We start from the raw sequence: 27,767 nt of genomic DNA, 5'->3' as shown, positions 1-27,767 counted from the left end.
GGGTCTCTCAGGTTGTGTCATTGCGGACGTCCTCTGTCCGCCCCTGTGGGTTGTGTGCTGGGTCTCTCAGGTTGTGTCATTGCGGACGTCCTCTGTCCATCCCTGTGTGTTGTATGCTGGGTCTCTCAGGTTGTGTCAGTGCGGACGTCCTCTGTCTGCCCCTGTGTGTTGTATGCTGGGTCTCAGGTTGTGTCAGTGCGGACGTCCTCTGTCCATCCCTGTGTGCTGTATGCTGGGTCTCTCAGGTTGTGTCAGTGCGGACGTCCTCTGTCCGCCCCTGTGTGTTGTGTGCTGGGTCTCTCAGGTTGTGTCAGTGCGGACGTCCTCTGTCCGCCCCTGTGTCCCTGTGTGTTGTGTGCTGGGTCTCTCAGGTTGTGTCAGTGCGGACGTCCTCTGTCCGCCCCTGTGTCCCTGTGTGTTGTATGCTGGGTCTCAGGTTGTGTCAGTGCGGACGTCCTCTGTCCCCCCTGTGTGTTGTGTGCTGGGTCTCTCAGGTTGTGTCAGTGCGGACGTCCTCTGTCCCCCCTGTGTGTTGTATGCTGGGTCTCTCAGGTTGTGTCAGTGCGTACGTCCCCTGTCCGCCCCTGTGTCCCTGTGTGTTGTATGCTGGGTCTCTCAGGTTGTGTCAGTGCGGACGTCCTCTGTCCGCCCCTGTGTGTTGTGTGCTGGGTCTCTCAGGTTGTGTCATTGCGGACGTCCTCTGTCCGCCCCTGTGTGTTGTGTGCTGGGTCTCTCAGGTTGTGTCAGTGCGGACGTCCTCTGTCCGCCCCTGTGTGTTGTGTGCTGGGTCTCTCAGGTTGTGTCAGTGCGGACGTCCTCTGTCCGCCCCTGTGTCCCTGTGTGTTGTATGCTGGGTCTCTCAGGTTGTGTCAGTGTGGACGTCCTCTGTCCCCCCTGTGTGTTGTGTGCTGGGTCTCTCAGGTTGTGTCAGTGCGGACGTCCCCTGTCCACCCCTGTGTGTTGTATGCTGGGTCTCAGGTTGTGTCAGTGCGGACGTCCTCTGTCCCCCCTGTGTGTTGTGTGCTGGGTCTCTCAGGTTGTGTCAGTGCGGACGTCCTCTGTCCGCCCCTGTGTGTTGTGTGCTGGGTCTCTCAGGTTGTGTCAGTGTGGACGTCCTCTGTCCGCCCCTGTGTGTTGTGTGCTGGGTCTCTCAGGTTGTGTCAGTGTGGACGTCCTCTGTCCGCCCCTGTGTGTTGTGTGCTGGGTCTCAGGTTGTGTCAGTGCGGACGTCCTCTGTCCATCCCTGTGTGCTGTGTGCTGGGTCTCTCAGGTTGTGTCAGTGTGGACGTCCTCTGTCCGCCCCTGTGTCCCTGTGTGCTGTATGCTGGGTCTCTCAGGTTGTGTCAGTGCGGACGTCCTCTGTCCCCCCTGTGTGTTGTGTGCTGGGTCTCTCAGGTTGTGTCAGTGCGGACGTCCTCTGTCCCCCCTGTGTGTTGTATGCTGGGTCTCTCAGGTTGTGTCAGTGCGTACGTCCCCTGTCCGCCCCTGTGTCCCTGTGTGTTGTATGCTGGGTCTCTCAGGTTGTGTCATTGCGGACGTCCTCTGTCCGCCCCTGTGTGTTGTGTGCTGGGTCTCTCAGGTTGTGTCACTGCGGACGTCCTCTGTCCGCCCCTGTGTGTTGTATGCTGGGTCTCTCAGGTTGTGTCAGTGCGGACGTCCTCTGTCCGCCCCTGTGTCCCTGTGTGTTGTGTGCTGGGTCTCTCAGGTTGTGTCAGTGCGGACGTCCTCTGTCCCCCCTGTGTGTTGTGTGCTGGGTCTCTCAGGTTGTGTCAGTGCGGACGTCCTCTGTCCCCCCTGTGTGTTGTATGCTGGGTCTCTCAGGTTGTGTCAGTGCGGACGTCCTCTGTCCGCCCCTGTGTCCCTGTGTGTTGTATGCTGGGTCTCAGGTTGTGTCAGTGCGGACGTCCTCTGTCCGCCCCTGTGTGTTGTGTGCTGGGTCTCTCAGGTTGTGTCAGTGCGGACGTCCCCTGTCCACCCCTGTGTGTTGTATGCTGGGTCTCAGGTTGTGTCAGTGCGGACGTCCTCTGTCCCCCCTGTGTGTTGTGTGCTGGGTCTCTCAGGTTGTGTCAGTGCGGACGTCCTCTGTCCCCCCTGTGTGTTGTGTGCTGGGTCTCTCAGATTGTGTCAGTGCGGACGTCCTCTGTCCCCCCTGTGTGTTGTGTGCTGGGTCTCTCAGGTTGTGTCAGTGCGGACGTCCTCTGTCCCCCCTGTGTGTTGTATGCTGGGTCTCTCAGGTTGTGTCAGTGCGGACGTCCTCTGTCCCCCCTGTGTGTTGTGTGCTGGGTCTCTCAGGTTGTGTCAGTGCGGACGTCCTCTGTCCCCCCTGTGTGTTGTATGCTGGGTCTCTCAGGTTGTGTCAGTGCGGACGTCCTCTGTCCCCCCTGTGTGTTGTGTGCTGGGTCTCTCAGGTTGTGTCAGTGCGGACGTCCCCTGTCCACCCCTGTGTGTTGTATGCTGGGTCTCAGGTTGTGTCAGTGCGGACGTCCTCTGTCCCCCCTGTGTGTTGTGTGCTGGGTCTCTCAGGTTGTGTCAGTGCGGACGTCCTCTGTCCGCCCCTGTGTGTTGTGTGCTGGGTCTCTCAGGTTGTTTCAGTGCGGGCATCCTCTGTCCGCCCCTGTGTGCTGTGTGCTGGGTCTCAGGTTGTGTCAGTGCGGACGTCCTCTGTCCCTCTGTCCGCCCCTGTGTCCCTGTGTGTTGTGTGCTGGGTCTCTCAGGTTGTGTCAGTGCGGACGTCCTCTGTCCGCCCCTGTGTGTTGTGTGCTGGGTCTCAGGTTGTGTCAGTGCGGACGTCCTCTGTCCATCCCTGTGTGCTGTGTGCTGGGTCTCTCAGGTTGTGTCAGTGCGGACGTCCCCTGTCCGCCCCTGTGTCCCTGTGTGTTGTATGCTGGGTCTCAGTTTGTGTCAGTGCGGACGTCCTCTGTCCGCCCCTGTGTGTTGTGTGCTGGGTCTCAGGTTGTGTCATTGCGGACGTCCTCTGTCCCCCCTGTGTGTTGTATGCTGGGTCTCAGGTTGTGTCAGTGCGGACGTCCTCTGTCCCCCCTGTGTGTTGTGTGCTGGGTCTCTCAGGTTGTGTCAGTGCGGACGTCCTCTGTCCCCCCTGTGTGCTGTATGCTGGGTCTCAGGTTGTGTCAGTGCGGACGTCCTCTGTCCCCCCTGTGTGTTGTGTGCTGGGTCTCTCAGGTTGTGTCAGTGCGGACGTCCTCTGTCCCCCCTGTGTGTTGTGTGCTGGGTCTCTCAGGTTGTGTCAGTGCGGACGTCCTCTGTCCGCCCCTGTGTGTTGTGTGCTGGGTCTCCCAGGTTGTGTCAGTGTGGACGTCCTCTGTCCCCCCTGTGTGTTGTGTGCTGGGTCTCTCAGGTTGTGTCAGTGCAGACGTCCTCTGTCCCCCCTGTGTGTTGTGTGCTGGGTCTCTCAGGTTGTGTCAGTGCGGACGTCCTCTGTCCCCCCTGTGTGCTGTGTGCTGGGTCTCTCAGGTTGTGTCAGTGCGGACGTCCTCTGTCCATCCCTGTGTGTTGTGTGCTGGGTCTCTCAGGTTGTGTCAGTGCGGACGTCCTCTGTCCCCCCTGTGTGTTGTGTGCTGGGTCTCAGGTTGTGTCAGTGCGGACGTCCTCTGTCCCCCCTGTGTGCTGTGTGCTGGGTCTCTCAGGTTGTGTCAGTGCGGACGTCCTCTGTCCACCCTGTGTGTTGTGTGCTGGGTCTCTCAGGTTGTGTCAGTGCGGACGTCCTCTGTCCGCCCCTGTGTCCCTGTGTGTTGTATGCTGGGTCTCAGGTTGTGTCAGTGCGGACGTCCTCTGTCCCCCCTGTGTGTTGTATGCTGGGTCTCAGGTTGTGTCAGTGCGGACGTCCCCTGTCCACCCCTGTGTGTTGTGTGCTGGGTCTCTCAGGTTGTGTCAGTGCGGACGTCCTCTGTCCCCCCTGTGTGTTGTGTGCTGGGTCTCTCAGGTTGTGTCAGTGCGGACGTCCTCTGTCCCCCCTGTGTGTTGTATGCTGGGTCTCTCAGGTTGTGTCAGTGCGGACGTCCTCTGTCCCCCCTGTGTGTTGTGTGCTGGGTCTCTCAGGTTGTGTCAGTGCGGACGTCCCCTGTCCACCCCTGTGTGTTGTGTGCTGGGTCTCAGGTTGTGTCAGTGCGGACGTCCTCTGTCCCCCCTGTGTGTTGTATGCTGGGTCTCTCAGGTTGTGTCAGTGCGGACGTCCTCTGTCCGCCCCTGTGTCCCTGTGTGTTGTGTGCTGGGTCTCTCAGGTTGTGTCAGTGCGGACGTCCTCTGTCCGCCCCTGTGTCCCTGTGTGCTGGGTCTCTCAGGTTGTGTCAGTGCGGACGTCCTCTGTCCCCCCTGTGTGTTGTGTGCTGGGTCTCTCAGGTTGTGTCAGTGTGGACGTCCTCTGTCCGCCCCTGTGTCCCTGTGTGTTGTGTGCTGGGTCTCTCAGGTTGTGTCAGTGCGGATGTCCTCTGTCCCCCCTGTGTGTTGTGTGCTGGGTCTCTCAGGTTGTGTCAGTGCGGACGTCCTCTGTCCGCCCCTGTGTGTTGTATGCTGGGTCTCTCAGGTTGTGTCAGTGTGGACGTCCTCTGTCCGCCCCTGTGTCCCTGTGTGTTGTGTGCTGGGTCTCTCAGGTTGTGTCAGTGCGGACGTCCTCTGTCCGCCCCTGTGTGTTGTGTGCTGGGTCTCTCAGGTTGTGTCAGTGTGGACGTCCTCTGTCCCCCCTGTGTGTTGTATGCTGGGTCTCAGGTTGTGTCAGTGCGGACGTCCTCTGTCCGCCCCTGTGTGTTGTGTGCTGGGTCTCTCAGGTTGTGTCAGTGCGGACGTCCCCTGTCCGCCCCTGTGTCCCTGTGTGTTGTATGCTGGGTCTCAGGTTGTGTCAGTGCGGACGTCCTCTGTCCCCCCTGTGTGTTGTGTGCTGGGTCTCTCAGGTTGTGTCAGTGCGGACGTCCTCTGTCCCCCCTGTGTGTTGTGTGCTGGGTCTCTCAGGTTGTGTCAGTGTGGACGTCCTCTGTCCCCCCTGTGTGTTGTGTGCTGGGTCTCTCAGGTTGTGTCAGTGCGGACGTCCTCTGTCCCCCCTGTGTGTTGTATGCTGGGTCTCTCAGGTTGTGTCAGTGCGGACGTCCTCTGTCCCCCCTGTGTGTTGTGTGCTGGGTCTCTCAGGTTGTGTCAGTGCGGACGTCCTCTGTCCGCCCCTGTGTGTTGTGTGCTGGGTCTCTCAGGTTGTGTCAGTGCGGACGTCCTCTGTCCACCCCTGTGTGTTGTGTGCTGGGTCTCTCAGGTTGTGTCAGTGTGGACGTCCTCTGTCCGCCCCTGTGTCCCTGTGTGTTGTGTGCTGGGTCTCTCAGGTTGTGTCAGTGCGGACGTCCTCTGTCCGCCCCTGTGTGTTGTGTGCTGGGTCTCTCAGGTTGTGTCAGTGCGGACGTCCTCTGTCCGCCCCTGTGTGTTGTGTGCTGGGTCTCTCAGGTTGTGTCAGTGCGGACGTCCTCTGTCCGCCCCTGTGTCCCTGTGTGTTGTGTGCTGGGTCTCTCAGGTTGTGTCAGTGCGGACGTCCTCTGTCCGCCCCTGTGTGTTGTGTGCTGGGTCTCTCAGGTTGTGTCAGTGTGGACGTCCTCTGTCCGCCCCTGTGTCCCTGTGTGTTGTATGCTGGGTCTCAGGTTGTGTCAGTGCGGACGTCCTCTGTCCGCCCCTGTGTGTTGTGTGCTGGGTCTCAGGTTGTGTCAGTGCGGACGTCCTCTGTCCCCCCTGTGTGTTGTGTGCTGGGTCTCAGGTTGTGTCAGTGTGGACGTCCTCTGTCCGCCCCTGTGTGTTGTGTGCTGGGTCTCAGGTTGTGTCAGTGCGGACGTCCTCTGTCCCCCCTGTGTGCTGTATGCTGGGTCTCTCAGGTTGTGTCAGTGCGGACGTCCTCTGTCCCCCCTGTGTGTTGTGTGCTGGGTCTCTCAGGTTGTGTCAGTGCGGACGTCCCCTGTCCGCCCCTGTGTGTTGTATGCTGGGTCTCTCAGGTTGTGTCAGTGCGGACGTCCTCTGTCCCCCCTGTGTGCTGTATGCTGGGTCTCTCAGGTTGTGTCAGTGCGGACGTCCTCTGTCCCCCCTGTGTGTTGTGTGCTGGGTCTCTCAGGTTGTGTCAGTGCGGACGTCCTCTGTCCCCCCTGTGTGTTGTGTGCTGGGTCTCTCAGGTTGTGTCAGTGCGGACGTCCTCTGTCCCCCCTGTGTGTTGTATGCTGGGTCTCTCAGGTTGTGTCAGTGCGGACGTCCTCTGTCCCCCCTGTGTGTTGTATGCTGGGTCTCTCAGGTTGTGTCAGTGCGGACGTCCTCTGTCCACCCCTGTGTGTTGTGTGCTGGGTCTCTCAGGTTGTGTCAGTGTGGACGTCCTCTGTCCGCCCCTGTGTGTTGTGTGCTGGGTCTCTCAGGTTGTGTCAGTGCGGACGTCCTCTGTCTGCCCCTGTGTGTTGTATGCTGGGTCTCAGGTTGTGTCAGTGCGGACGTCCTCTGTCCATCCCTGTGTGCTGTATGCTGGGTCTCTCAGGTTGTGTCAGTGCGGACGTCCTCTGTCCCCCCTGTGTGTTGTGTGCTGGGTCTCTCAGGTTGTGTCATTGCGGACGTCCTCTGTCCATCCCTGTGTGTTGTGTGCTGGGTCTCAGGTTGTGTCAGTGCGGACGTCCTCTGTCCCCCCTGTGTGTTGTGTGCTGGGTCTCTCAGGTTGTGTCAGTGCGGACGTCCTCTGTCCGCCCCTGTGTGTTGTGTGCTGGGTCTCTCAGGTTGTGTCAGTGCGGACGTCCTCTGTCCGCCCCTGTGTGTTGTGTGCTGGGTCTCTCGGGTTGTGTCAGTGCGGACATCCTCTGTCCGCCCCTGTATCCCTGTGTGTTGTATGCTGGGTCTCTCAGGTTGTGTCAGTGCGGACGTCCTCTGTCCGCCCCTGTGTGTTGTGTGCTGGGTCTCTCAGGTTGTGTCAGTGTGGACGTCCTCTGTCCGCCCCTGTGTGTTGTATGCTGGGTCTCTCAGGTTGTGTCAGTGCGGACGTCCTCTGTCCGCCCCTGTGTGTTGTATGCTGGGTCTCTCAGGTTGTGTCAGTGTGGACGTCCTCTGTCCGCCCCTGTGTCCCTGTGTGTTGTATGCTGGGTCTCTCAGGTTGTGTCAGTGCGGACGTCCTCTGTCCGCCCCTGTGTGCTGTATGCTGGGTCTCTCAGGTTGTGTCATTGCGGACGTCCTCTGTCCGCCCCTGTGTGCTGTATGCTGGGTCTCTCAGGTTGTGTCAGTGCGGACGTCCTCTGTCCGCCCCTGTGTCCCTGTGTGTTGTGTGCTGGGTCTCAGGTTGTGTCAGTGCGGACGCCCTCTGTCCGCCCCTGTGTGGAGCATGCTGGGTTTCTTTCTCACCTCTGCTGCCTCCGTGCAGCCCAGGCCACTCAGACCTGGCTTCAGAGAACTCCCAGGGTACGGACACTGTCGTCCATTCCCAAAACCTCGTAAGGGGAGAGAAATACTGTTGGCTGGCCGCCAGTGTGGAGAAGAACTGTGTTGCACTGAAGGTGCCCTCAGAAAATGCTGAGTGCCCTGGCCACTGGAACGGCGGCCTCTGCAGCAGCCGCGGGAAGCTGCCGCGCCCGGACCGCTGACGGCCTCTTACTGGCCTTTCTGTGTAGTGCGCCGAAGACGAGGAGACGCGGGACCTGGTCAGGCTGCACGGAGGCCTGAAGCCCCTGGCGAGTCTGCTCAACAACACCGACAACAAAGAGCGGCTGGCTGCTGTCACGGGGGCCATATGGAAGTGCTCCATCAGCAGAGAGAACGTGACCAAGTAAGAGAAGGCGCTCGGGGGCCTGTGAGACGGCCACGGCCGCCACCACCCGTGCTTGGCATTCGAGGCTGTTTTAATAAAGGGTTCAGTCTAATGTTACAGATGGCCATTTTGGATGAAGTCATTCTTAGACTGGAAAGACTCCCATCCCCTCCCGCCAGCCATAAAGGCAGTAAATTGCTGTGCCTCAGTAGGTCCAAGGGCCAATGCGCTGTTTAACATACGGCAGCCAATTAAATCAGACACATCCTGGTATTTCCTACAGAGGCCTGTCGAGGTGAGGGGATGAATTTTCCATGGACTCTCCCGAGATGGAAGTGGTTCCGTTCTGTTCCCTTTCCTAAAAAACAAGCAGGATGAATCAGCTGAATGCCAGCCAAGCAGTTCCTCTTAAAGGGTAGTCATTTCCAAATCATTTTCACTGCATTTTACTTTAACATATTTGGAAAACTGTATTTATTTTAATCTTTCAATTTGGCTCTTTCTCTAGAGTTTTAGAGTTTACACTGATGATTTCCGCTAATAAGATATCCATGCACCTTAAGTTAAACCCAAACTCCAGAGACCAAGAGACTGAAATCAGAGAGAGGGTTTATTGAGCAATTGCAGATGCTAGCCAGGAAGAAAGAACTGATCCTGGGACAAGCTCTCACAGCCTCCAGAGCAAGGCAAGGTAGCAGCTGGAAAAATGTCCTCTGGACCTAAGAAGTCAGAGTTCTTAAAAATGAAAATTCAGGATGGAAACGCTTGGGTTATTTTATTGGACCTACATTAACCTGAAGTGGGTAATGCTTTGGCATGGGAAGCTAGGCCGTAATGGGAAGCAGCTGTTGCTTACGGATTGGTGGAAACAGCAAGCAGGATGCAGTAGCTTCTAATCTAGGTCTTTTTTTTTTCAAAGATTTATTTTATTTATTTGAAAGACAGAGTTAGAGATAGAGGTAGAGACAGAGAGAGAGGTCTTCCATCTGCTGGTTCACTCCCCAGATGGCCTCAATGGCCAGAGCTGAGCCGATCTGAAGTCAGGAGCTTCTTCTGGGTCACCCACGCGGGTGCAGGGGCCCAACAACTTGGGCCATCTTCTACTGCTTTCCCAGGCCATAGCAGAGAGCTGGATTGGAAGTGGAGCAGCCGGGACTAAAGCCGGCGCCCATATGGGATGCGGGCACTTCAGGCGGAGGCTTTAACCTGCTTTGCTACAGCACCGGCCCCTCCAACCTAGGTCTTTAGGACTGTAAAATCACCTGACATTCTTTCTGGCTTGCAGCTTTTGGTGATTAACCTATCCCATCTCTCCTGCCTTCCATTCCTCCCCAATCTGACCATCGGTAATAAAATTTAGGACATTTCATTTTTTTTTCAGTCATCATACAAAATAATTTTACAGAATAAAGGACATTTATTGAATAGCTAGATTGAAAGTAACCTCAGCTAATTAAAACTTTTGTCTCAATTAAAAGTAACCGTAAAAATTCTACTGCAGCACTTGAAAATATTGCTGAAATTTATTGGAAAGGTTAAAAATGTTTTATGTAGAAACTGGTAATTCTCTAATAGTTACTTTCTTTTCTTCAAAAGACCGCCATGGTGGTACCATCCCATTTTCCATTTTTCTTCCTCTTTTTTAAAAAATAAATATTTGTTTATTCATTTCAAAGGCAGAGTTACAGAGAGAGAGGGAGAGACAGAAAGAGAGATCTTGCATCCTCTGGTTCACTCCCCAGATGGCCTCAGTGACGGGCTGGGCCAGGCTGAAGCCAGGAGCCTCCTACGCTATCAGAGGTGGCAGGGGCCCAAGTATGATGCCAGCGTGAAAGGCATCCCACCCCTGCACCACAACAGTATACCCTCCCTTTTTTAAAATATTTTTCATTTTGTCTGAAAGGCAGATAGACAAAGAAAGACAAATGGATAAACGAAAAGAGATCTGTCTGCTGGTTCACTTCCCGAATGCCCACAACAGCTGGGCCTGGGAATTCAATCTGAATCCTTCACATGGGTGGCTGGGAACCAAGTACTTGAGCCGTCACCTGCTGCCTCAGAGGGCGCATGTTAGCAGGAAGCTGGAATCAGGAACAAGTCTTGAACCCAGGCACTCGCGATGTAGACATCCCAAGAGATACCTTCTTAACCCCTGTCCCAAATGCCCTCTGCCCCCTTAAGTATTTACTTTTATATTATGTGCTTCCTCTTGTAATATACATAGTGCAAATAAACCAGTAAAATTGCATAATGGGAGAGATGCTAAAAGTTATTAGTGGTTAATACTGAAGACATCTGAGGCTAACAGATTTTTTTGTTTAGATAACACAACCTACTCCTTACTTTGAGAGACTTACCAAACACAAATAGATACTATTATGCCATCTTTAATGTGTTTAAAAACACAAATGTATTAATTCCTTTTCATTAAACATTTAGGGTGCTGTATTCATGTAAAATACCTCTGTAAGATAAGGGAAAACACTTAGCAGATTGGAATGGTGGAAGCTCAACTTTGGAGGAAGCCACAGTTGTCTCAGAAGCTGTGTAGCCTGAAGATTAGGGGACAGGCCCCGAGCCAGTAGCTGGGTGTAGATATCAGCCTTCTATTCACAAGCTTCAGATTACTCACCTGATAATGGGGATTACGTAGCACCTACTTCACTAAATTGTAAGGATTGAATGAACTTGTTGACGTCTAGTAAATTTTACCCATTATTAGTAGTTGTAATATTATCAACTAACATTGTACTGAAAATAATTCTCTCTCCTCTCTCTGTCTCTGTGTGTGTGTACGTGCCTGTGTGTGATGACCTAGGTTTCGGGAATACCAAGCCATTGAAACTTTGGTGGGACTTTTAACAGATCAGCCTGAAGAAGTACTTATTAATGTGGTTGGGGCCATAGGAGAATGCTGCCAAGATTATGAAAACCGAGTCATTGTCCGGAAATGTGGTGGCATTCAACACCTGGTGAACCTCCTCGTTGGAATAAACCAAGCTCTTCTGGTGAACGTCACAAAAGCAGTTGGTGCCTGTGCGGTAGAACCTGAAAGCATGGTGTAAGTTTCCTTAGGGGTGGAACGATTTTACATGAGGGTGCTGGGTGGTCATAGAATAGTGTCATCATTGGAATTTCAGTGCACAAATCTTGAAAATAAAGTACCAGATGACCAAATCATGACTTACTTAATCAGAACGTTACTTATGGTGAAGTGGGTGCCAATCTGGGCCTAGTGGGAATATTTACAATATCCAGTAATCAGTTTCTCATGTGGAAACATTAATATCATCCCAAAGAGTCGTCTGTCTCTGGATCTAACCAGAGTAACTAGGGTTGTAGCTAGTCTAGGTAGCATCCTCAGAGTATCCTCCTCCATGTTGCATACTACTTCATCAAATATGTGGAGCACCTTAACAGTGCCTACAGACTGAAAAGGGGAAGAGTTTTAAGTTCTAATCTTGTCCCTTAAGCAAACTATTGTCTAATTAGAAAGGAAAATCCCAACTGGGGCACAATTTAAGAATAATAGCCAGGTTATATAGAGGTTTTATATGCATATATATATATATATATAGAATTATGTTCCACATTACAACCTTGTGGTCACACCAGACCACATATACTACAGTAATGCTATAAAATTACAGTGACGCTGAATAATCTTTATTGTCTAGTGATATGGGGTAGGGAGCCATTGAAACACCCTAACACAATGCATTACATGTTCATGATGACACTGGTATTAACAACCTTATGCACTGCCTAGTTGTATCAAACTGTAGTATATACAGTTACATTTAGTATCTAATACTTGATAATAAGTGACCATATTATTAGTCTGTATATGTACTATACTACAGTTTTTATTATCTTAGAGTGGACTCCTCTTTCTTACTACAAATAGTGTCAGACAGGTCCTCTAAGAAGTATTCTGGAGAAAGGCATTGTTACGGGAAGTGACAGCTCTGTGTGTTTTATTGCCCCTGAAGACTTTCCAGTGGGACAAGATGTGGAATAGAGGACAGTGATTTTGGTGATCCTGGCCCTGTGTAGGCCTAAGCTAACATGTGTCTTAGTTTTTAATTTAAAAAGTTTAAAACATGTTGAAGAGAAAAGCTTATAAAATAAGAATATAAAGAAAAGAATATTTTGACAGTTGTCCAATATGTGTTTTAAGTTAAATATTACTACAAAGAATCAAAAATGTTACTACAAAAGAGTTTAACAAAATTTCAAAAGTTTGGAAAGTAAAAAATCTGCAGTGAGCTAAGATTAATTTATTATTGGGGAAAGAAACATTTTTAAACTAATTTAGCATACTCTAAGTATACTTTGTATATAAAGTCTACAGCAGTGTGCAGTAATGTCCTAGGCCTTTTGTCCACTCACCACTCACTCACTGACTCATTCAGAGCAATGTCCAGTCTTGTAACCTCCATTCATGGTGAAGTGTCTAAACAGGTGTACTATAATCTTCTTTTATTCTGTCATTTTATGGTTTCATTTCTTGCTTAGGCATATTTTTTTTTTTTACAGGCAGAGTGGATAGTGAGAGAGAGACAGAGAGAAAGGTCTTCCTTTTTGCCGTTGGTTCACCCTCCAATGGCCGCTGCGGCTGGCGCATCTCGCTGATCCGAAGCCAGGAGCCAGGTGCTTCTCCTGGTCTCCCATGCGGGTGCAGGGCCCAAGCACTTGGGCCATCCTCCACTGCCTTCCCAGGCCATAGCAGAGAGCTGGCCTGGAAGAGGGGCAACCGGGATAGAATCCAGCGCCCCAACCGGGACTAGAACCCGGTGTGCCGGCGCCTCAAGGCGGAGGATTAGCCTGTTGAGCCACGGCGCCGGCCTGCTTAGGCATATTTAGATATATAAATATTTACCATTGTGTTAGTCACCTACAGTAACATGCAAAATAGGTTTGTACCCTGGGAACAGTAGGCTATAATCTATAGCCAAGACAAATAGTGGGCTATACCATTTAGGTTTGTGTAAGTACATTGGTATTCACACAATGAAGAAATCACTTATTGACATGTTTCTCACATTGTGTACCCATCAAATAAATCATCACTGTATATGTTAAGTCCAGAAAAATGGAATCTCATGTACATTAAAATTGTGTCAGGTTCTCCAGATAGAGAACCAGCAGGGTGTGTATGTTGGTATTTAATGTGTGTCTGTGTGTGTATATTCTTTAAAAAGTTCATGTAAATGTGTGTTATGAAAAAGCTGTACATAGATTTCAGTAATTTTACACCAAAATAAGCATTTTTATATCATTCTTCATAAATTTTTTTGATGTACTCTGTGTATATACACATATATGTACACAAGATATCTCTATATATCTCTCTATTTCTCTCTGTATTTCCATTTATCAATCATCTATCTCCTTGTATAGGAAAAAAGAGAGAAGAAACAGAAATGGACTTATTTTAAGAAATTGTCTCAGGGGCTGGCACTGTGGCATAGCAGGTAAAGCCACACCACCTGTGGTGCCGGCATCCCATATGGGCACCGGTTTGAGTCCCAGCTGGTCTACTTCTGATCCAGCTCTCTGATGTGGCACGGGAAAGCAGTAGAAGACAGCACTGGCATCCTGGGTTCTAGTCCCGGTCGGGGCACCAGATTCGTCCCGGTTGCCCCTCTTCCAGTCCAGCTCTCTGCTGTGGCCCAAGAAGGCAGTGGAGGATGGCCCAAGTGCTTGGGCCCTGCACCTGCATGGGAGACCAAGAGTAAGCACCTGGCTCCTGGCTTTAGATCAGCACGATGCACCGGCCGTAGCAGCCATTTTGGGAGTGAACCAACAGAAGGAAGACCTTTCTCTCTCCTCTCTCTCACTGTCTAACTCTGCCTGTTGGAAAAAAAAAAAAAGCGTAAAGGAAAGGAAAGCCAGGCAAATTATGTAATAGGTTTTGTTAACAGACCTTAAGAAATGGTTTGCTCTTGCAAAACATGCAGAATGGTGTGAACAGCGGCTTGTTGTTGAATGAAGAGTTTCTGTGGTCTGTGAGTAAACTCATGGTTTCTCTCCGTGTCCGGATGGAGCCCTATGCACACATCTGTTGCGACATTTCTTATGCTATATGATGTGGTCTCTTCATCTTCTTCACTGGACTATAGTTTCCTAAATACTGCCCATTCTCAGTATTTGCAGATTCTGTACTGATGAATCTGTGTACTCCCTGAACTTGATTCATAATCCCAAATGAATATTCACTCACACCACTTTCATTGTCATTCAGAGACATGTGCAGAGTGGTGAAAAATTCGAGTGATGCTATGCACACGTTCCCAGCAGAGGTGAAAAAGGTGACATCAGTCTTACTGTTTCAGCTCTCTTACTATAAACAAGCCTGTGGCAGTCTTTGAGTGCAGTGCTTTGATTGATGATACTGCTGTGCAAAAGGGCCCCTAAGCATAGTCCTGACGTGGTGCCCTGTGTCCATAGGACAAGAAGACCGAGAAGTGCCTTACAGAGAAAAGGTGTGTGTGAGATGGCCTTCATTCAGGAAAGAATTACAGTGCTGCTAGACAAAAGTTCAGTGTTAAAGAATCAACAGATGTATTAAATAAGATGAGCTTAAACAGAGATGCATAAAACAAGATCAACTGATGAAAATGTCCCAACTAGAAGTTCATAGCAAAACTTTATATGTATGGAGGCACTTCAAAATATTCATGGAAAATGGAATTAAAACTAGCGTGGGGCAGCATTTTACCTAGTGATGAAACTACCAGTTAAGACACTCACATCTTTCATACCAGAGTACCTGGGCTCCAGTCCCAGTTCTGATCCCAATTCCAGTTTCCTGATGAGGTGCACACTGCAAGGCTACAGGTGACAGTTCAAGAATTTGGCTTCTTGCCATCCATATGGAGAAGATTTGGATTGAGTTCCTAGTTCCTAGCTCCTAGCTCTGGCCTGGTCCAGGCCCAGCCATTGCAGGCATTTGAGAAGTGAGCAAGTAGATGGGAACTCTCTCAAATAACTCAAGTAAAGAAATTAACTTTAAAAGATAAAGTTTGCAAAAACTTTGAAATGCATTCAGAAGTTTTTAAATACAATTTTATTCATTGGATATAATAGGATTTCTATTTATTTGAAAGGTAGAGTTAGAGAGAGAGAGAGATCTTCCATCCGTTGGTTCACTCTCCAGGGCTGGTCCAGGCTGAAGCCAGGAGCCTGGAACTCCATCTGGGCCTCCCCACATGGACTTTAGGGGTCCAAGCACTTGGGCTATCTTCTGATGCTTTTCCAGGCCCATTAGCATGGAACTGAATCAGAAATTGAAGAATCAGGATCAAAAAAAAAAAAAAAAAAGAACCATCACCCACTTGGGATTCCAGCATGACAGGCAGCAGGTTAACCCCCTGTGCCACAACACTAGCCCACATTTTTTTAATAACATACCATGTTTCATGAATATTCATGGATTTTCTCTAGAGCAGTAGTTCAGTGTTTGCTCACTTAATGTCTGTGTGACTTAAAAGAACATAACCATCCCCTAATAATGAGAATTGACTATATCTGTTATTTCTGTATGCCTATATTTAATATTTAGTATTAATATTAATATGACATATTAATATGTCAAGGTATTTTATGTTCAATTGCTTGAATATAGGAAATTGGCAGGAATACACAAGCTCCCTGATAAATTAAAATATTGAGCTCAGGAACTGGAGTTTCTGTGTCATGCAGACAGTGGGAAGCTGTGCGAAAACATTTGTTTTTCCTTGGGGATGATTGGTTGTGAGTTGTCCAACAAGCATTGCGTGCATGTGCTCAGTGTTGTTATGGACAGAATGAGTGTCCCTGGGACCTTACTTTCAAGGAGTATTGCAGAAGCTCTGAAAATTTCTCAGGAAGATTAATTTCTCAGAGATTTATAGGCTGGATTGAAATTAGGAGAAGTTGAAGACACAAAACCAAATGTATACCACTGCAGCAGTCTTGATAAAAAGTAGTAAATATTGAGATTAGGGTGCTGGCCTAGAGAACAGGGAAGCAAGGCAGATACTAGAAGTAAAAAGTAAAACGGAGTAATCATTCCATACAGAGAATGAGCGGCATGGAGAGGATAAAGTTAAACTCTGAAATCTGCTACCTTTGACTGTGTTTGCGAATGTCTTTCAAAAATGTTTCTCTCATATCAGATTATTTCTCTGTACTATACAGTCTTCTACATAGTCTTCGTCTGTTGCAACCAGGAAGCTGACCAGTTGCCTAGGGTTTGGGGTGAAGGTAGGGGACGGTAGGTCTAGTTTTATAATTAATGGTGACTTTCAATAGTTAATCATGCAATTTCGTCTGGGTGTCCAGGATTGAGTTACTCTTTTTTCTTTTAAACTGGAAATATGTGCCATCCCAATGACTTCTAGTCTAATAACAAGTTGCATCCAGCAGTGTACAATTAAATACTAATGCTAGGAGCTGGCGCAGTGGCGCAGTGGGTTAATCCTCCACCTGCAGCACCGGCATCCCATGTGGTTGCCCATTCTAGTCCTGGCTGCTCCTCTTCCCATCCAACTCTCAGCTATGGCCTAGGAAAGCACTAGAAGGTGGCCCAAGTCCTTGGTCCCCTGCACCCACGTGGGAGACCCGGAAGAAGCTCCTGGCTTCTGGCATTCCGGCCCTTGCAGCCATTTGGAGAGTGAACCAACGGAAGGAAGACACCTCTCTCTCTCTGTCTCTCCCTCTCGCTGTCTGTAACTCTACCTCTCAAATAAATAAATAAATAAATCTTGAAAAAAATAATGCTAAATTTGATTCTCAATCTGGAAGAAGGTAAAACATTATAATTCACTGTTGTTCATTGTGCAACTTTGTGTAAAAATATAGAAACACAAGGATCAGAATCGATTATATTTTAAGGAGCTTATATAAGACAGGCATTCAAATTTACATTTAAAAAGTAAATCCTCCATTGTGTAGCATCTCACGTGTTTCTTTAGAGTTTTTTTAAGTTGAGAATTGGTTTCTCTCAGTATAATATTGACAGAAAGCTTTAGATTTGAATAGCTATTTAGTTAAGCTCTGGCTTAAAATATTCAATGTACTTTTTCTTATTAGAAAACATTTCAAAAAGATAGTTTATATCTTACAGTTAACTATTTGGATCACCAATTTTATAAGTTTGTGCGAAATTGATATCCTGCTTGGAAACTTTGGAATAATATTTCTTTTCTAACAAACATCTAAGATAATTAAGAAATATAGATGTTTGATGTCAAATTTCAAGGAATAATTTGAAAGACATATAAAGCTAGTTGTATTTATTCTACCTGGCACTAAATACTACCTGTGTTTAATTCAATTTGGGATTAGAAATTGAAGGAGTCTTGATGTTATCTTTTTCTATCTCATTTGAGTTGAATATATCGCTGAACAAAGTCATATTTGTAAAGGATATTGAGTTCTGTTTGATCTTCTTCTCAAATACAAGTTTATAGTGGACCTCGCTGCCAGGGTCAAATGATATGAAACCAGAAGACAAATAGTGTATGGATAATTTGATGATTATTCAATTCAGCTAGTCACAAAGGCATTTGGATTACAGTATGTTTAAATAATTATAGTACCACTTGCAGTGTTGTCTTCCTGGGCAGGAAGCACATATTTTTCATGCCAAGCAAGAATACACTTGGTGGAATGATTTTAAGACCTAGTGCTAGGAGCTGGCATTGTGACCTAGTAGGTAAAGTGTCCACCTACGATACTGGCATTCCATGTAGGCACTGGTTCAAGTCCCAGCTGCTCCACTTCCAATCCAACTCCCTGCTAATGGCCTGGGAAAAGCAACAGAGGATGGCCCAAGTGTTTGGGCCCCTGATACCCATGTAGGAGACCCAGATAAAGCTCCTGGCTTCGGCCTGGCCCAACCCCAGCCGTTGCAGCCATCCAAGGAGTGAGCCAGCAGATGGAGGATCCCTATCTCTCCCTCTCTCTCTAACACTGACTTTCACACAAATAATTTTTTTAAAAGTCATTCTTCTAAAAACAAGGAAGACCTAAGTCATTTCCTAAGTCAATTAAACATAAACGAAATTTAAAAAGTAATGTCACAATGATGAGGCACCAATATTTATTTTTGGAAAGTAGGTATTATTATTCTGTGGGAAAAAAACTAGTATTCTTACATTTAATTAGCAGTCTGTGCACAGCTAAATAAAAAATATATGGCAGGGCCAGCACTGTGGCATAGTGGGTAAAGCCGCCACCTACAGTGCTGGCATTCCATATGGGCACCAGTTCAAGTCCCAGCTGCTCCAATTCCGGTCCAGCTCTCTATTATAGCTTGGGAAAGCGGTAGAAGATGCCCCAAATCCTTGGACCACTGCGCCCACATGGGAGACCTGGAAGAAGCTCCTGGCTCCTGCTTCAGATCAGCCCAGCTCCAGCCATTGTGGCCATTTAGGGAGGGAACCAGTGGATGGAAGACCTCTCTCTCTGCCTCTGCCTTTCTGTAACTGTTCCTTCTAAATAAATAAATAAGTCTAATATATATATGTACATATAATATATACATGTGGATTTATTTTGTTTATATGAGCATAAATTATTAGGCAACTTGCTTCCTGTGTCATGTATTTAGAACTGGAACCAGAGGGCTGACAATTCAATATCATTTTATAATCCTTCTGTCATTGGTGTTTTGCAAAAACAAATAAAAAACAACAACAAACAAAATGTCAAAGAAGAAAAGATAATGACACTATATAGAGAAAAGATAATTAAGTTGTGTAAATAGGTGGGCTACTTAATTTTCATATCCACTTACTAATTGCAGTTTATACCACTACTTTTGGTTTCATTACAGAATAATTGATCGTTTAGATGGAGTTCGTTTGTTGTGGTCCCTGCTGAAAAATCCTCATTCAGATGTGAAAGCCAGTGCAGCATGGGCCCTTTGTCCTTGCATCAAAAATGCTAAGGTAGGAACAGACTGAAAATCAGTCATTCTGGATAATGTCACCGCAGGTCACCAATTGCCTTTTACCTATTCTTGGTCAGATTTATCTGGTGGAAAAGAGTGCTGATCAGAGTTTATGCTGGAATAATTTTTGAGCAATGCCTTTCCTGGTACACTTTACAAGGCCAGTTGAAACTAGTGTCAGACTTGACATTGCTTGCCAAGTTCTTCCTGGTGATAAAGTTGAGACAAGTACCCCAGGTAAATCAGGGTGAAGAAAAGCTGCCTGTTCATATCTCTTGGGAGATAAGAAATTTGTATTTATGTGCTGCTTACAGAGAGTGAAAGTGTGTGGGAAGTGTGACTGCTTCGGTTGTGCTACAGCTGATCCTGAAGGAGCACCAAACTCTGTTGACCTTGAAAAGTTCACATAATTGCACTGCAGCCTCACTTTTATCTGTCAATAAGTTGCTGGACTAGAAGGCTCTGCCATCTATTTTAACTCTTCATTTATAAATTCTATTATTTTCTTTAAAGATCTCTTTTCAGCTTATATATTTACTCAACATTTTTCTTTGTTTTTAAAAACGTTTCTCTCTCCCCTGCCCCATCTCTCCATCTCTCTGACTCTGCCTTTCAAATAAATAAATCATTTAACAAAAGGTGGGGGGGGGGGCTCACATTGTGGCATAGTGGTTTAAGCTGTCACCTTTGAGGCCAGCATCCCAGTTCATGTCCTGGCTGCTCCACTTCCAACCCAACTCCCTGCTGATGCACCCAGGAAAGCAGCAGACGATGGCACAAATCCTTGGGCCCCTGCACCCTGTGGGAAACCCAGATGAAGCCCCTGGCTCCTGGTTTGGACCTCACCCAGCCCTGGTTTTTGCAGCCATTTGGGGAATTGGTGATTAAATGGAAGGGCTGTCTGTCTCTGTCCATCTTTCTAACTCTGCCTTTCAAATAAATGAATAAATCTTTTTAAAACAGTGTAAAACTGTTTACTTATTTTCACTTTATTGAAATGCAGAGGTACAGAGACAGATCTTCCATCCACTGATTCACTCTCCATATGCCCATAACAGCCACTACTTGCTGACTTCCAGGGCGCACTTAGTAGGAAGCTGGAATTAGAAGTGGAGACAGCACTCAGACCCAGGCTGACTGCTGTGCCCCACATCCACCCTTCTATCCTCACTATAGATTATGAGATCTCCCTTGAAGCTTCTTGGCACTAAGGCTATTTCGCTATTGCATGTCTTTATGTAAAGGATTTTATTTCTACAATAAATTTAACGTGATTCTCATTATCATTCAAAATGCAATCTTTTGAAAAGACTAAATTGTGAAATATCTAGGAATAGAGGATACATATCATAAATTAGTTTTTTGGATCATTTTTATCAAAAAATTTTATTTTTTATCAAAAAATTTTAAGGATCTCAAATGCTGTCTACAGGAAAATGGACACTAAGATGGTATATTCATATACATATAATGTATTTGTGAAAAATGAATGTATTTCTGGAATGTGTTTATCCATATCAATAAATCTCAAAAGCATATAGAATAAAATAAAAACAATTTGCAGGAGCTGATTAAGATAGATTAAAGTAGATTTCAGCGTTGTGGTGCAGTGGATTAAGCCTCTGCTGGGGATGCTGGCATCCTCTATGAGTGCTGGTTGATGTCCCAGCTGATCCACTTCTGATCCAGCTCCCTGCTAATGGCCTGCAACAAGCAGTGGAAAATAGCCCAAGTATTCGGGCCCTTGCCACCCACGTAGGTAACCTGTAAGAAGCTCCTTGATCCTGGCTTCCGTCTGGCCCAGCCCTAGCCATTGCGGCCATCTGGGAGTGAACCAACAAATGGAAAATTTTTTTTCTCTCTCTATTTCCATCCCTCTCTAGAACTCTGACTTTCAAAATAAATAATACATATTTTTTTAAAAAATGATCCATCCTTGAAGGGATATTCCTTGTCAGTTGCTTCAGCCAGTCAGTCCAGTCCTTCATTTACAAATAGGAACATCCAGAGATTATCAAGTATTTAATGAATACTAAAGGCAGTAAATCAACACACCAAAACTAGTAGGTATAACAACTTCAGAGGGAATAGATATTGTGCAAGAAACAGAATGTAACATCATATTTCAAAAAATTAATATCCTCAGAGAGACGTGAAGGGGAATACTGTCTCCAAGTAGGCTGCTACAGAAGAGGAGCATTCGCCGATCAGACAGGTTTTATTTGGTAAAACAAGACATTTATTAGAAGGAATGGCCACAAAGGTTGGTATGGCTAAGGTGTATCCTGAGCTTGGAAAGCCCAGTGAATAACAAAGAACATATGAAGAAAATGGACATGAAAACACACAGAAAGGAAAAGAGTAATTGAAGGGAAGAAAGAGTCATTTTTTCTTTTTTTTTAAAGATTAATAATTTTTTAACAGGGACAATTGCTATAAGCTGAATTGCTATAGAAGAGGGTTGTCTTCAGATTGAAAAAGATTCATTTAGTGCCAAGCAGAAAAATAAACAAAACCATACCTATACACAGATTTAAGCTTGATGATTCCAGAAATTAATGAAAATGTTACAAAAGAACATGATTTGCAACAGCATTAGACTTAATATCATCCACAATAAATTTTTTAAAGATTTATTTTTTTTATTTGGAAGGTAAAATTACAGAGGAAGAGGAGAGACAGATCTTTCATCCGTAGTTTACTCCTCAAGTAGGCAATGGCTGGGGCTGGGCCAGGCTGAAGCCAGAAGCCAGGAGCTTCTTCCAGGTCTGCCACGTTGGAGCAGGGCCCCAGCAGTAGGGCCATCCTCTGCTATTTTCCCAGGCACCACTACCAGGGAGCTGGATTGGAAGTAGAGTAGGCGGGACTCTACCCAGTGCCCCTATGGGATGCCAGTGCTGCAAGCGTCCTAACCTGTGACACAGAGCCAGCCCCACAATATGTAAGAACAGAAATGGGACAGAGCCTTTCCTTTCTATGGAGAGAACGTTTTTCTGTTCTGGAATATTCTGTGTCCTACAAAACAAGCGTCCAAGTGCGAGTGTGCCATAAGGACATTCTTCCTTTAGCAATGCTGGGACTTAGGAAGTTCATCCCCCCATGGGTCTTTTCTGAAAAAAGTAATTACTTCAGAATGTTTTCCAGCAAAACAAAAGATTTTAATAAAATAACATGGCTTATAAGATTAGAATTTTTCTAATCATGAGTTACATGATTAGAATTTTTAGTCAAATGTACAAGCATGTTAATAATATGACTTTCAAATTTGATTATATTATTAAGAAAATTCCTCTAAAAGTAGTGACATCAAATAAAGACAGTATTATCATAGTCACAATCTGGCTCTAAATTAACGTTTAATTGAAAAAGTAGGCTGGTGGCAGGTGACAGGTAAAAGCATTCCTGGAAATGAATGTTGTAGATACTAATTAATTCTCAATTGTTATTTAAATTTCAATACAAAATGTAATATTATCATTGGTGAGATGCCATTGTATATAGGTCATTTTTCTACTTAGTGCTATTATTTTTAGGTTGTATATCTTTTGCATGAATTTCAACTCCAAATCTGCACATGTGTTAATGCACTGTTTCTGTAAAGGCGTTCTCTCCAGAATATCTGGCTGGCCTTCTGTGCTGCAACCTCAAACACAAGCCAGCCTCCTTACTCTTAGTCCTGGGCTCCAAGGGTAAGCAAGACCATGAATAGCTCCTTCTTGTTCCATTTCTCTAGAACTTCACTAGCCTTCTACATGCCTCCCTCTCCTACCAACACAGTGTCTTCGACTTCTTAAAAAGCTTACTCATATTGATGGATAGATGGGCTCTTGAAAAGAGATCTTGTTCACTTCTCCCACCATGAGCTGCACTCTCTTTATGTATGTTTTTGTTGCTGTTGTTGTTAATTAACAAGAGCTTTGATGAACCTTAAGTGAGGGGAGCAGGCTGGGGTGTTGAATCTTATCAAATGCTTTCTCTGCAGCTAGTGATATGATCTGTGGCTTATGCTCTTCATTCTATTAAAGTGATCTGTGACATTTATTGACTTGCAAATGTTGAACCACACTTGCCTCACTGATAAATTCCTCTTGATCATGTTGTGTGGCCTTGTGGGTGTAGTGTGGGATTCTGTTTGTTAATATTTCCTTGAGAATTCTTGCATATATATTCATCAAGAACGTCTACTTCCTTTGGCTCTTGTGAGCTTTGCGATAATTTATGTGAACTGCGTACTGTACTGCCTGATAGGCAGTTGGGATTCAAAGGATGTGAATTTCTGTTACTAGATAAAGTCATGGAACCAAGTAATTAGTGGACTTTGCACGTGCCGCCACTGTACAACACACGAGAGGTGGGGGTTTCTGTTGCAACCTGTGCTTTCCAGATCCTTGACCAGGTCTCTTCCTCTGCCCACGCCTGGGACGCTGCCACAGAGCACTCTCCTCCCTCGCTGCCCCTTCCCATCTGCTGCTTCCGTGAGAATCTTCTTGCTGCTGACTTTCAATCCGTCATTTCCAACTGGCTTGTCTTTCCTGAGCTCCAGACTCACCTATCTGTCTAACTCTTGGATGTCTGCTTAAATATCTGTGGGAACTTTACTCAAATTAGATCCTCTAAGACCAAATACCACCCTTCTCCACCCCAAGGAAACAAAGCCAAACCCTGCTCTCCCAGCATTGGCACCACAGGGTCAAGCCAGAAACATGGGAGTCACCGCGGAATCACATTGCATCAGGCCTGACCATCACCTTCTTCAAGGGATCACCATGTCTTGTCGGGGCTGGTGAGAACATTTCTGAGTTCCCACAGCGTTCTTGGCCCCAAACTCAGCTCTGTGCCCTCTAATCCTAAGAGGTCTTCTAAGAAACAAAATTGAATTCCAGATGCCTTAAAATGAACTTCAAGTTCTACGGAGCCCTTTAAGATTGTTCAAAGTCTCACCTCTTAAGTTTCATTTTCTCCTGTTCTTGTTCCTATTTTATACTCTGTTTTAAACTTGGGGTGGGGAGGAGGGAGTCACCTTCTCTCTCACTGTCAGATCTGTGTTACATGATTCTTGGAACCAGAATCCCATTCACACTGGATGATTGCTCCTCCCAGCCTACACTGGTCTCTTAGGGAGGCAGTCCTGGAACCTTTACACAAGCTGAGATTCCCTTGTGTGTGTATTTCACTATCTTCACCTCCTCTCGTGGTGCTATTCCTTATACTTGCCATTTCTTAATGCTCATCGTCCCACAGTTGTAAATAGCATGACAGCAAAAGAATATAAACAGTTCGTGCGCACTGTTCATGGATTCTGTTTGGGAATTTTCTCACTGGCTAAACTTTATTTACAAACTTTATTTGTATTTCCCAAGTCAATACTAACAGTGTTTTTGTAGTCATTCTTGGACATACAAAGGGAGGTGAAAATTTAAGTTACTCAACATGCACCTCGTCTCAGGTTGAGCAAGGCAGTGCAGTGTTCCCTTGCTAAAAACAAGGCTCCGTTGTCTTCTATTTAGCACCACAGTTTTTTGTGCTTTTGTGCTATTTATTGGCTGTTTCACTCCTTGAAATGATCCCTAGGAATGGTGTGGAAATGCTATCTAGGATTTCTAAGTGCAAAAAGGCTGTATTGTACCCATGCGGAAAATGCATGTTAGGTGAACCTGCTGGGTATGAATGAGTTCAGTGCTCACAAATTAACAATGTATATGTGAAATAAGGTGTCTTCGAGCAGGAACACACACAAAACAAGGTTATGGATAGATTCATTGATAAAAATACCAGAGGCTTGTAGGAGTATTGACTAGTCTAGTGCTTGTGGTGACTTTATACAGCAAAACTGCCACAAATAATAAGAATCTCCCTCATTTTACTGACTTCTGTATCCTCAGTTGTCAACACAATGACCTTCGTGTAATAAATATTTGTTGAAACCAAATTTTGTATGTATACATTACATGTGTATAAATAGATTTCTATTGATATGTACACACATACATAGAAATTATATGTAAAATAGAAATAAATTAAGCTGAATTTCTTTTCATGCTAGATGTGTATCTCACAGCCTTATCATTATTTTCTGCTTTCTTAAAAAATAGGTTTGTGTTTAATACTGTCTTTATTTTAATCTAGGATGCTGGAGAAATGGTTCGTTCCTTTGTTGGTGGTTTGGAACTTGTTGTTAATTTACTGAAGTCAGATAACAAAGAAGTTTTGGCAAGTATATGTGCTGTCATTACCAATATAGCAAAAGATCAAGAAAATTTAGCTGTTATTACAGATCATGGAGTTGTCCCTTTACTGTCCAAGCTGACAAATACAGTAAGTAGCATCTTTTTATCTTAAATGCCTACTGTCTTAAGATAGCATGGTGTAGTGGAAGAACGATGAACTTAAAATTCAGAGATTTTGATTAAAGCTTACTTTAATATCTGTTCCTTATGAGGTATGAGGTTTTGTTCAACTCTTAATTTCTCTGAGCCTAATATATGTAAAAAGGTATTTTAAAATGCAAAATATTAATAAGCAAGACTCTGTACAAGAAAGACCTTTTTTATTTGTCACTGGCAAGGAAAGTGGTGTATTTTTAAATGCTTTTATGTGTTAACTATCATCTTCACTACCACCATCATTATTATTCCAAAGAGTCCTCCAGCTTGGCAAGCTAGTGTGGAAGACATTCATGAGGTAGCAGACTTTGGCAATGAACATATTGTATCTAGAGCTGCACCAGGTAGAATAGCCTTGAAAGACAGCGACCTCAAGAGCACAGTCATTTGACGTTCACTTGGGCTAATGCTTCGAAAAAGAGCCATAGAGCAGAAATTCAAACACTGGACGGATGCTCAGTCGAGGAGACTCTGAGTTAGGACACTTAATCCATTGCCTCTATCAAAATAACAGTACAGTTAACATACAGAAAACATATTCTATTCAGGTAGATTACACCTATTTGAGATAGTTACATGCAAAAACAAAGGATCTAGTCTGCATAAAGATAGAGCATGAAAAAGGGAGACCCCCAAAAATGTCTATATATTTTTTTCACTGTATTCTTCCTCTTGGACACCAAGTATATTACTGATAGAGAAATATCTCTTTAAGAATATACAATATTACCTAAATATTTTTATCACTTAGCAGCTCATTGATCCATAATTTTGTGTTGTCCTTGAGCACATGGTGATGTCATACAACTGCTCACTTTGAGTACACTAACTACATTCAGTTCATAGAAGGAAAGCTCAGGACTGAGCCTTGCTCTGTTGCACCACCAAACGACGCATTCCTTCAAGACACAACCTAAGTAGCCAGCTGGCCCTTCTCTCTAGACTCGTTGGCATCTTGGTAGGTAACAAATATAAAGAGCATACACCTGATCTCACAGGACCATCATAACGCACGTTCCACACATCATTTTCCTCTGTGCAGAATAACGAGAAATTGAGGCGTCATCTGGCAGAAGCTATTTCCCACTGCTGTATGTGGGGCAGGAATAAAGTGACCTTCGGTGAGCACAAAGCAGTGGCTCCACTGGTGCGCTACCTGAAATCGAATGACACCAGTGTGCATCGAGCGACAGCGCAGGCCTTGTACCAGCTCTCAGAAGATGCCAACAACTGCATCACAATGCATGAGAATGGCGCAGTAAAGGTACAGTTGAGTCACTTGGTGGGTTAGGCTAAGCGTGGTGCATGTAGAATGAAAAGAAACGTCTAAAATTAAAGTTAGACCACTGGGGGTATTTGAACTCACAAAAGTGCCTCTCTCTTGGATCATGACTGCGCTTCAGCCGTGCGTTATCATGGTTTATCCGGCAGAAAGGCTGCGTGCAGATAGAATTTCTAAAGTCAAAATAAGTGCACTTATTAAAGTAATCACCTCATTATTTGAATTTGATTAGAGAATGGACAGCACATGAAAAATTGTAAACCTACTTGATAGAGTGCTTACCTTATGTATAAATAACAAGTGAAAGGCAGACCTACAGGCACCAACTAAACTGGCAGAAACTAGACTGTTGCAGTTGATTTCTCCACAATGTTGCAGTGGGTTCGTTTCTGAGAGGAGCAGCGCGGTGGGGGCAAGAGGCGTGGAGTCAACGCACAGACCCCGGGAGTCGGGTGAAAGCAGGCTTGAGGCGAGCAGCCCGCAGACTCGTTTATTACAGTTGGTACACAGCTTATATAGCCAAGACCAGCCAATCTGGTCAAGGGGCGGTCTATGCCCCATCCAATCACAGCCTGTCGCTAGGCAGTTTCAAATCCATCCAATCACAGCCTGTTGCCAGGCAGTTTTCAGAGCCATCCAATCACAGCCTGTCGCCAGGCAGTTTCAAATCCATCCAATCACAGCCTGTTGCCAGGCAGTTTCCAAAGCCAGGTGGGTTTCAAAGCCATTCCTGAGTAACTGATGCTCGCTTGCCAGTGGCCATCTTGGCATGGCCTTCTCATTCCACTACACTAGACTAAGCCTTGACAGCCTTTTTCTACTTTTCCAATATCTTTCTAATTGACACATGGCGATCGTGTGTATTCGGGGGGCACAGTGTGATATCTCAGTGCATGTGTACAATGCATGATGGTAATTAGCATAACTGTCACTTCAGAAATGTGTCCTGTCTTTGTGTTGTGGTCATTCAGTATCCTGTAGCAGATATTTTGAAATGTTCAGTTGTTATCAGCCATAGTTATCCTGCTGTCCAGTTGCACCCCTGCACCAGTTAGCCATCTTCTTGATACGCACTCCCTCACACCTTTCCCAGACTCTGGTAACCACTATTCTGCTCCCTACTTCTATGAGAGCACCTCTTAGCTTCTAAATATGAGTGAGAACACACAGTATTTGTCTCTCTATGTCTGATCTTTTCCATAATGATCTCCAGTTCCATCCATGTTGCTGCAAATGACAGAATGTTATGATCTTTTTAAGCCTCCAAGATTTCCCAGGGCCTGTTGACTGTGAGACCCAGATGTGTCCCCCCAACCCCCCGCCCACAGTGCCTGCCAGTGTAGCTAAGGAACTGTCTCTATCATTCGCCCTCCACCATGGCCTTAAGCAGGCAGCAAGGAACTATAGGAC

The 27,767-nt window shown here is 46.1% G+C and overlaps 1 protein-coding gene across 1 annotated transcript in view; it reads left to right on the top strand.

Moving 5' to 3' along the window:
• The window catches only part of LOC133772438 (outer dynein arm-docking complex subunit 2-like), a 70,323-nt gene that overhangs the window by 32,068 nt on the left and 10,488 nt on the right, over nt 1-27,767 (top strand). The window contains 5 exon segments of the mRNA XM_062208892.1: nt 7,614-7,768; nt 10,569-10,811; nt 18,576-18,690; nt 24,819-25,007; nt 26,118-26,339. Coding sequence (XP_062064876.1) covers nt 7,614-7,768; nt 10,569-10,811; nt 18,576-18,690; nt 24,819-25,007; nt 26,118-26,339 — 924 coding nt within the window.

The sequence above is a fragment of the Lepus europaeus genome, chromosome 13, assembly GCF_033115175.1.
Source record: "Lepus europaeus isolate LE1 chromosome 13, mLepTim1.pri, whole genome shotgun sequence".
NCBI classification, from domain to species: domain Eukaryota; kingdom Metazoa; phylum Chordata; class Mammalia; order Lagomorpha; family Leporidae; genus Lepus; species Lepus europaeus.
This window is presented reverse-complemented; position numbering and strand designations above follow the sequence as displayed.